The 10,486-nt window shown below is 27.4% G+C and overlaps 1 protein-coding gene and 1 non-coding gene across 3 annotated transcripts; both read left to right on the plus strand.

Moving 5' to 3' along the window:
• Window positions 1-102: 102 nt before the first annotated feature.
• Window positions 103-6,098, plus strand: LOC100208828 (dolichyl-diphosphooligosaccharide--protein glycosyltransferase subunit 2). Of its 2 annotated transcripts, none has more exons than XM_065795555.1 (16): window positions 103-288; window positions 483-745; window positions 1,414-1,513; window positions 1,752-1,812; window positions 1,912-1,987; window positions 2,851-2,895; window positions 3,202-3,288; window positions 3,477-3,584; window positions 3,752-4,200; window positions 4,303-4,507; window positions 4,583-4,639; window positions 4,949-4,999; window positions 5,386-5,469; window positions 5,553-5,648; window positions 5,739-5,852; window positions 5,937-6,098. In XM_065795555.1, exons 1-16 carry the CDS (start codon window positions 267-269, stop codon window positions 6,039-6,041), a joined length of 1,923 nt encoding a protein of 640 aa, XP_065651627.1. In that variant the 5' UTR covers window positions 103-266; the 3' UTR covers window positions 6,042-6,098. The 2 variants fall into 2 exon arrangements, with proteins under 2 accessions (XP_065651627.1, XP_065651628.1); XM_065795556.1 differs by having other exon boundaries at window positions 229-288; window positions 483-740.
• Window positions 770-841, plus strand: LOC124818896 (small nucleolar RNA R38). Its single transcript, XR_010638319.1, has one exon. It is a non-coding gene; the product is annotated as a small nucleolar RNA R38 (small nucleolar RNA).
• Window positions 6,099-10,486: the final 4,388 nt, after the last annotated feature.

Genomic DNA, 10,486 nt, shown 5'->3' on the forward strand with positions numbered 1-10,486 from the left:
CAAGGCAGATATTTTATTTTTTTGATTATTACAACTTTTAGTTAAAAAACACAAATTTAACAAGTTTTAAATAGATTTTTTTAAATTAATGTTTATTATTAGGTGTAAGCAATTATTAACACGTTTTCAAAAAAATATTGAATTTAATGGATACCTAAATCTCCAACTGACACGTGAGCGTTAGCTTGTTCCCAGTCTTAGGAACTTATAAATTGCTATTCAAAACTTATATTCCTTTCATTGAAAAGAATCGAAGAAGCGAAGTCATGTTGGCATACACTGTGCTAGGTATAGTCAATTTTTATGCCTGATTTTTGCGATAATAAATTACATTTAACTGTGATGAAATGGGTAAATGCCAGTTCTGCTGCTGATGCCTGATGTGTAACTTACCCTATCTATCTGAGTTGTAAAATGTTACAGACATTACTAAGTAAATAAAGCACTACATAAACTTACTATATATATACTTTTCTTTTCAGGAGTTTGGCTGTTTTTAATTGGAAGATGTTCTTGCTTGTATGCACCTTTGTCTCTCGGTGAACAGCAAAGAATAACTATTCAACTCCAACAAAAGCAAAATGACCTCAAGTCGATTTATTATGCGGTTACCTCTCTAAATGCAATTGGTAAAGAACCTGCTTTTGCTGATCATTATTGCAGCACTGTCTTCCAATTGTTTAATAGCAAACTAATTGTTGATATTTTCCAAGTCTCTGAAATTTCTAAGATTTTAAAGTGTAAGGTGAGTTTTATTTAGTAAATCATATGACATCAATGATGAACTATAGTTATCCCTGTCATAAACTTATGTTGAGAAGCACGTCAGCCTGAGATGTCACTATTATAATGCAATCCATAATAATATATACATAAGAATTTTAATTGTTTTTATTCAATTATAAAGTATAAATGTATATAGACTTGTATATACTTAAATATACAAATATATCCATAAAATACTTACAACGATAGTGTTATGAAAATATTTATTGTAAAGAATATGTTTAAAAAGTATATGTAGAATATGTAATGATGTCTAAAAAATATTTAAATTAAAATCTATAATGCATATATATTTCTCTAATTTATTAATTATAAACATAAATAAATATATTTAAAGAAAAAATATTGACTTTTAAATCCTTTTACTTTAATTAGTTAAAGGCATTGTCCCTTGCTTAATTGAATACATTTTTAATTTACAAAAATTAGATTTTAGTTTTAAAATGCATTTAACATGGTTTTTATGACTTTATTATATGGTCATCAAGTTATGTATTTATTTTACACAATAATGACTTAATTACGCCTACATAAAGGTTATGTGTATTTATAATAACTAAAATTTATATTTAATTGTGTTTTAATCTTTTACAATTAAACATGCTATCATTAAAACTATATTTTTAGAATGTTCCAATAATTGCTATTTCTGAATTGTTAAATGAAGACAGTGATGCTGTCGCTTATTCGCGGGCCATTGTATCAATGGTTAATCTTGGTTACCCAGGTAGTTTTTTACATGTTTGTCATTGTAACTTAAATTTTCACATTTAATAATAATATTATTTATCAGGTACTTAGTTAAATTTTTATTTTACAATTAGCCCTTTAGTAACAGCTTTTTAATTAAGATTATCACTACAAGAGCCAAAAGTTCAAACCTTTATATTAAGAAAATTTATTAATTTTTTTCCGTTAATGAAAACTATATTTGTAGCTCATAACTAACCTAAACTTTGTTGTAGTGCCAAGTGAAGCAATCCACAAGTTGGTTAAAATTGGTAAAGAAAATGATTCTCCTGCAAAGTATTTCTTATTTATTTTAATAATTACATATATTTTTTTATTATTCATTAGGTTGTTGTATTTACGACAGCATTTACAAAAGTGATTTTTCCTCTTTAGTGCTGCGATATTATTTTATGCTGCTAGTTTATTACCTAAATCTGATGTATTAAACCCTATTGTTTCAATGGTGGAGGTAATTTATTATTTTAAAGTAACTAATCCTTACTAAATTTTAACATAAGGTATTATGGTTGGCTTTGATGATGCATATTTATTGATTTAATGAAATCTCAACAGTCCCACTGAGCCAAGTTTAAAATATTTTTTTTATTGTTTTTTAGTTGTGTTATTCTGATTTTTGAGATCAGCTAAATTTTTTAAATAAAATAAATTTTTATAAGAGATGCTACTAATGTTTGGGAACACGATAGTTTTTGAAGGTTCTGACTTTTCATTGCAATGCATAATGCAACTACACTAGCCATTTATAAATACGTTGTCACACTACACTTATTTTGTTAACTGTTATACTAAATATTTAACTACAATTATGGTTAAAAGTTTCATACTAATTAAAACATTCAGGAAAATAAAAAAAATAACTAGCTAAGGTATATCTTGCACTACTAAGGTTATGTCAGAAAATGCTATAAGTTGATTTAGCGCAAATAACTTCAAACAATTAAACAAGATACTTTATGACAACCTTAACTTAAACAATGGTTTAACTTTAATGGCAAAGGCATTTAAATGGTTGTTTTTTTTTTGTAAGTTGCTAATTATTTGTGATATTTAAGTTTTTATGTCATAAAATAATTAGCAAATAGTTTAATAGATAGTAACTTTTAATTATAGTAAAATTGCTTATTTAAAACCAATTAATTGTTTATTCTGATCTGTTTTTATTATAATTTGTCATAACCTATGATGATATAAAGTTATCCCTGTCAGAAGCTCCATGTTGAGAAGCACGTCAGGCTGAGATGTTATGACATTTTTTAGTTTCTAATTTATTAGCTTGTACCATTATGTTACTATAATTTTTTGATATTTTAGGATGTTTTGGCGCAGGCTGACGAAGTTAATAATGAGTATTTACAAGTAAATAGCTTTATTTGTTTATATTTAAAGTGCTAGCAATCATTTTTCAAGTTTTTAATTTTGATTTTATGCTTACATGTTATACTCCATGCTCCTATATATTACTTTTCTATAAAACAACTACATGATTTTAAAATTATTATAAGTTCAATAAAATCAAGGTTCATTCTATGATGAATAATATCCATGCGCTTACTGAATTAAATGTTGAGTTGGTTATTAATTCTGAGAGTGTTAAGTTCAGTATTTTTCTCTTGAAATAAATAATACTTTTGTATGTGTTCAATTTCAATTTCTTTTTTTTAGTTTGAAGGTGGATTAGCTTTGACATCTCAAATAGTACGAGGTATCATAAGTTTAGGAGATCAGCAGGGAAAATCCTTAATGAAAGTAGTAAGTTAATTAAAGTTTTATCTTGAGCAATGCCAATGATGTAAGTTATCCTTGCCCTGATTTTGTTTAAGACATTATAAGATGTGTGCAATGCATGTATTATCTGAGGCATCAGTATTCAAATGTACCTCTTAAATATCAATTTTCTTTATTTTTGTGAATATTCACTAGACATTAAATCTTTTTAGGATCAAGTTAATAAGTTTGCCAATTATTTCCTAAATCGAAAATATGTTTATCTACTAAAAGATATTCACCATCTAACATCTGCTCTCTTGTCATTATCTAATAACAAGGTAATTTTTTATAAAGTTGATGAAATGTAGGTTCTACAATGATGATAAATTCTCAGCTCACTTTGAGATTTTATGAAACTATGAAACAATCTGAGTAGATGATTTAAACGTTTTGTTCTTCTTTTTTTTTTAAGTTATATCATTTTTATTTTAATTGATCTCTTAAGCATCAAGTTCCGTTGGTTGTATCTGTCTTTAATACAGATGTGATATCAAAAGAAAATCCACTTTTAAAAGTTAGAATAACCAATTTACTTGATGTCTCACTGAATAATGTTCAAGTTAATGTCAAATCATTCGTCACTGCTGATGAAAGAATAATTTTTGATAACCAAGCTTTTGTTAAAAGTCCAGAAAAAGATGATTACATAATTGTTGAGGGAGAGGTAGCTAGAGGATATTTTCCTGCAAATTCTTATAATGTTGATGTTGGCAGCACTAACCCTTTACGTGGAATGTATAAATGCAATGTTCAAGTTAATATTGGTAATCAAAAGCATTATATTGTAAAAGACACCTATGTTATAAATGTCAAAGTTGTTTCTAAGATTGCAGTAGAAGATGTTTTTATTGAAGTTGGTGAAAAAGATCAAGCTTCTAAAAAACATGAATCTCAGTATGTTTTTCTGTAATTTTCAAGTTACATTTTAATGTTTTGTTTAAAGTCTTAATGTGATTATTAAATTTCGCCTGTTTCCTCATAGAATTTTACTTTTAGGCTAGTTTATCCTAATAAGCTTTCTTCAGTATTGGAAGCAGATTATCATCAAACTCTTTTAATAAAATTTAATTTAAAAGAAATCAATTCTGGTCAGTCGGTGGTTGTGCACCAAGCTTTTGTACGTCTGGTTCATGAACTTACTGGTCAGGAGATTTTTTTTGTTAGTGAGCCTGACAGTGCAGACAACTATAAGTTTACTCTTGTAAGTATAAATTCATATTAAGCTGTGTTGTTTAATGTTAATTGTTGTCAAGAAGCAATTATTTTATTTATTTAGGATGTTGGAGCAACAGCTAAGGACTCCTTTAACAATTTGTCAGGAAAATACAAAATGGTATAATTTTAATAATTTAAGTTTGTTGACCTTAAAGCAGTTAATGTTGCATTTGATCTTGTTTTTAGGCTTGATAATGCATTCTGTATCAAGGTTATAAAAAATATTAAGTTAATCTCAACAGTCATTCTTTTAATATGACTTGTTGCTTCATGCCTTATAAACATTTTTAGTATCAATTCTTTTCATTTTATTAATTTTATACCTAATTCTCAATAGGTTTAGTTTACCATATACATTTTTAATTAAAAACTTCATCAGCTAAATTGCCTGATTTTCTGATATGCAATTAATTATTTTTTCTTACAGTCACTAATAGTTGGAGATTCAACTGTCCAAGTTCCTATTTGTTGGTCTATGGTAAGTATTAATAAATTAATATTTTATTACATATGTAGTTAAGCTAGTATATTTTCCAAAGATATTACTTTTACATTTTAAATATTTAACCATATTCGAAGCTAGTGAATTTTATAATATTTTCACTAGTCAATATGTGGTTAAAGTACCTTATACCCTCTTTGGTCGCCTTGTAAAAAATAATTTTTATTTGGCATTACCCAGTGGGATTACAATATTATATACTATAAAAGCACCTTATGATTATATACAAGAGTTGACTTATTTATAACATGATGAGTCTCTAGGACGGAATGAAGGTGAAATGTTGCAACTGTTATCATAAGTTATCTAATAATATCTGTAATAAGATATTATTTTATAATCATTTTTTACCTATATCATAGGGTGAAATAGTTCTTAACTTTGCTGGTCAACCAAAGAAATCTAAACGCCAGGAAAGAATTGTTTCTCCAAAACCAGTGATAGAGGTTAATAGAAAAGTTTATACTTACCGTTCTGAACAAATTATTTATTTTGTGTTTAGGACTATTTTAATAAAATTTTTTTTTAGCATATGTTTAGAGTTCCTGAAACACGTCCTCCAGCTGTTGTTTCATCTGCATTTACAGTTTTGGCTTTATCTCCTTTTCTTGTCATGTTTGCTATGGTAAGTTTTAGCCACTAAAGTGAATTCAATTAGTAAGTTTTTATAGCAATTTCTCCGAAGACCACACAATAATTTATTAAATCAATTTAGTGGTACAAAGTTGGTGCGAATCTTTCCAATTTTCAATTTTCTTTTCCTGCGTTATTATTTCACGTTGGGTTGGCTGGAGTATTTGCTCTATACTATATGTTTTGGCTTCAATTGGTAAGCACCTTTCTGACTTATATTTACAGTTTTTATCTAATCTTCGACTGTACATTAAGGTAATATTTAATATTATATTTTTAGAACATGTTTCAAACTTTGAAAGGTCTTGCAATAGTTGGCGGTTTGACCTTCCTTGGAGGCAATAGATTGTTAGCTAACATGGCAGCATCAAAATATCGAACATAATTATTAGCGAATTATTTTATAATTAGTTAACATTTTAATTTATTTTTTCTATTAAAATAGGTGAAATTTTTTGTATAATTTAATTCCATCACTCTTGATCTATTCCGCTCGAATTAAATATTTCGGAAAATAAAATTTATACGCCGATTTTCAGCCCAATTAACAAAGTGTAAAGATATAGAACAGTTGTTAGCTGCACAATAGATTCATTTATACATTCGCAACATAATAACTGAACAGCAAACGCGAGGAGGCATTTAAAATGTAGGGAGGGCAGTTAAGGCAAAGGTAATGTTGTAAAAATGTTGTAGTTCAAAATGTAGTTACAAAAAAGTCCGGTTGTTGTGTTCATCTGTATGTAGTTATTGTCGAGGCCAGCCTTGCTTTAATTTTGAACCAATTGCAATTAATAAAGATATTGATGATATTATTGATCAGACAGCTGTTACTTCTTTTACACATTTCCAGCTAGGAGAAGAATAAAAAAGACTAATATACTAATTAATATAATAATATATAGTAATAATACAAATACACAATACGAGTACAATATGACATGTTATGACTAATGCAATATATGTCTTGTACCAAAAAAATCTGCGCGTACATTTTAATGGATATTCTTTTAACTATTGTATTATGAAATATTTTAAAAGTTCATAAATTAATATTCTTAAATTCCACTTAAGAAAGTTTGAAGTATAGTACGTGCGCACGACTTAGCGTCTTCCATTCGACTTCAGCTTTTGTAGTCTTGCTGCACACTTTTTGTAGCTCCACTTCATTTATTTTTAAAGTCTATAATGTTTGATCTTTTACATTCAACCTTATTTTTTTTTGACAAGATCATAATACCTTTTGATTGAACGTAGTTCGGGACAATTTGAAAGTTTGCGGTGTTTTTCAACTAAATCTACTTCTAAGCTAGATAAAATTGTTCTCTAAGCTAGATAAAATTTCTCCCACAGTTGTTACGTAATGCTAGATTGATCAAAATAACTAATAACGCAGTCTGTGTATATTCACAAACTGCTTGCCTATCTGAAAAGTGTTTGCATTGTAATTATTTACAATGGTAATTCAGTTTCTTGAGTTAATTGCTGCATGTTATTGGTGTCCTGGAAGAGACTAGAATTATTCAGAACAATAAGTCACATCGTTTATAATTATAAAACTATTTTCTTCACTTTTTTATATAGCAGCTTTGTACAACAAACTGCAACATTTTCTTGATTTTTTTATAAGATTTATAGCCACAATTTCACTTGTATAAAAGGTATAGATATTCTTTTGTATAAATATACTCTGTATATAAACTGTATAAATGATCTCTTTGTATAGTGTAAGCACTTGTCTTACATTTGATCGCAGATTCGGCTTTCCCGCCTATCCAAACATTTTTTCTTCCACTTAGTGGAAGCTGATTGTACTATGTCCTTAATTCGTTCCACAACGCTCTGCACTGTTCTTAAAGCAATCTGCAACTCCTCAGAAATTGTTTTGTTTGATACACCAAGATTTTCAACGGGATAATGCTAAATTTTTTATCGCTTATCTAGAATTAATGACATTTCAATTAAAACCAATTGTTTTGATAAAAGAGTTGTTTAAATTTAGAATAACACTTTTTTGAATATAATCACATCTTGAATCCAATTGGCTATTTCAAATGCTGCACGGTTTTCGTAAACGCCACATCAGAACAAGCGCTAATTTTTTCTGTTACATGTCTTTAAACATAATTTACAGATTATGTTGAATAAGACTTCTTCAACTTTAAGATTTGCAATATATCAGGAATCGTGGTTCTTAAAAAAAGACAATTTTTGTAGATAATTTCATCTAATTCTTTTGTTTGATCAATTTTTTTTTGATAAAATTTACCGTTTTCCGGAAAGATATGAAAAACCTTAATTTTCGACTTTTTACCTTGAATAACTTTTTTTGCAGATGCAGGATCGTTAGGGACTTTATATTTTATTTGTAGTAATGTCCTCTAGGTCTGTACCAATTCTCAGCTATATGCGAATTATTTTAAACTGAAATGTTTATTTAGACCGGACTACGCTGTTAAAAGAAGAGATGCCACGAATATTCGGCGACTATTCGGTACTCTGCTTATTCGGCTACTTTTTTTAACATTCGATATTCGGCCGAATTTTGCAAATTATTCGGCCGAATACCTAATACCAGATTGTATCAAAATTAAAAAATTAACGCATAAAAAAGGATTACATATAAGTACAGATCAACAATTATAAGTTAGAGCATAATAAAGGATTACGAATATTCATTAGAGAATATTTGTTGAAATTATTCGTTAAAATTACTCACTTAAGTTATTCGTAATGTTCAAATGCCTTCGTAAACCTATATTCGTTTAACAAATATATACTCGTTGAATAAATAAAAAGGGGCAAATATATATTCCTTTCCATTTATTTGTTTACGAATATATATCTTTTAAACGAATATTATTTGTTAAACGAATATACAATTGTATTTTACAAATATATTATTATTTTTTATTTTTATAAACTATATAGTATAACATTTGAAAATGTTAAACAAACAAATAGGTATTAGGATTTTTTTTTTTTTTTTTTTTTTTTTTTAATTTAACAATATTCTCTGGTAAAAGTGTCGTTGGTACATAATATATAAAGAACACGGAAACTCGAAGAGAATCATAAGATCCTGTCACCGAGAACCGTTTAACAATACAAAAATTATAAACCAATTATTTCAAAAAAATATAAAATAGAAAGTAAATACCGTTTAAGATAACCTTCATACAAATAAAATAACCTCAATTATAAAACACCGTTTAACTAAACAATAAAAAAATAAAATCAAATATTTGAAATTAGTAAATACCGTTTTTATGAAAACCGTCATACAAATAAAATACCGATTAAAAAAACAATAAAAAATAAAAACAAATATTTTAAATTACATTTAGAAGCACTTATAAAAGAGAAACGAGATCAGAAGAACTCGAAAATATTTTCTATTGAGAAAATAACTTTTTTCAGTTTGTTTTTGAAAGAAGAAAAATTCCAACTTTGGGAAAAATCAAAATTTTTTAAAACTATTTGGTTCCACAAATTAGCTCCGCGATAAGATATAAGAGACCTTCCAAAATTTGTATGCGAATAATGTTGATAAATAAAATTGTCATTTCTTAGATCATATTTGTTTTTGGGCTTTATTGCATATAAATTTTGAAAAGGTATTGGAGCTAAGTCTATCTTACATTTAAATATAAAGCAAAGAGTGTTAAAAACATTTAGTTGGTATATATTAAGAATACTCATTTTGAATAAAAGTGGTTTTGCATGAGTAAAACGATCTTTAAAATTTATTAGTCGTGCTAGATGCTTCTGTTGCCGATAAAGAGGATCTAATTGACATTTTTTTAGCACTGCCCCATGCGATATTTGAATAATTTAGATGGCATTGAATAAGTGAGTAATAAAGTTGAATTAATGCGTGTCTATTTACAAAACTTCTCGCTTTATATAGTACTCCAATATTTTTTGAAACTTTGTTGCGCAAGGTTTTAATATGATTTTTCTACGTAAGGTTTTCATCAATAAAAACACCAAGAAAAAGTATAACTTTTGATTGTTTTATTTGAATATTATCTATATATATTTGAGGCATATCATTTGGCAAAAGATGTTTTTTGGATTTTGGATGAAATAGAGTCCATTTAGTTTTTTCTATGTTAATTGATAACTTATTAGACTTAAACCATTTTGAAATTTTAATTAGCTCTATGTTCATGTCATTAAATAATGTTATGATATTATTGCTAGACAAAAAAAAGTTTGTGTCATCAGCAAAAATTACTGTTTTTAAATTTGAGGCATTATAAAGATCATTGATATAAATGAGAAAAAGAAGTGGTCCTAGTATAGACCCTTGGGGTACACCACATGTTATATCTAGTAAATTTGTTGTAGAGGATACATCAATTTGCACATACTGTTTACGATTGCTTAAATAGCTCTTAAGTAATTTTAGAAAATTACCACAGATTCCATAATTTTCTAGTTTTTTAATAAGAATCTCACGATTTATCGTATCGAAGGCTTTTGATAGATCTATGAACACTGCAAGAGTAAATTGTGATTTTTTAAACGAATCTGCAATATTTCTAGTCAGATGAAGCACTGCGTGTTCAGTGGAATAATGTTTTTTAAACCCATACTAGGTTGTACTTAGTATTTTATTTTTAGAAAGATGATCATAAATTTTATTGTAAATGATCCTTTCATAAATCTTTGAAAAACCAGAAAGTACAGAAATTGGACGATAATTAGTTATATTTGATAATCCCCCCCCCCCCCTCTTTAAATATTGGTGTAACTTTGGCTATCTTTAGTTGATCAGGAAATATACCTTGTTTAATTGAACAACTAAAGACCTGAAAGAGTATA

This window comes from Hydra vulgaris, chromosome 04 (genome assembly GCF_038396675.1).
Source record: "Hydra vulgaris chromosome 04, alternate assembly HydraT2T_AEP".
Classification (NCBI taxonomy): Eukaryota; Metazoa; Cnidaria; class Hydrozoa; order Anthoathecata; family Hydridae; genus Hydra; species Hydra vulgaris.

What these genes read in the sequence shown, in the direction of transcription:
- LOC100208828 (XM_065795555.1), top strand. Translation starts at nt 267, where the DNA reads ATGTTGGCATACACTGTGCTAG. An exon ending in GAAAATGATTCTCCTGCAAA is followed by an intron (nt 1,813 to 1,911) that starts GTATTTCTTATT and finishes TTTCCTCTTTAG; the next exon opens with TGCTGCGATATTATTTTATG. An exon ending in TTCTTGTCATGTTTGCTATG is followed by an intron (nt 5,649 to 5,738) that starts GTAAGTTTTAGC and finishes AAATCAATTTAG; the next exon opens with TGGTACAAAGTTGGTGCGAA.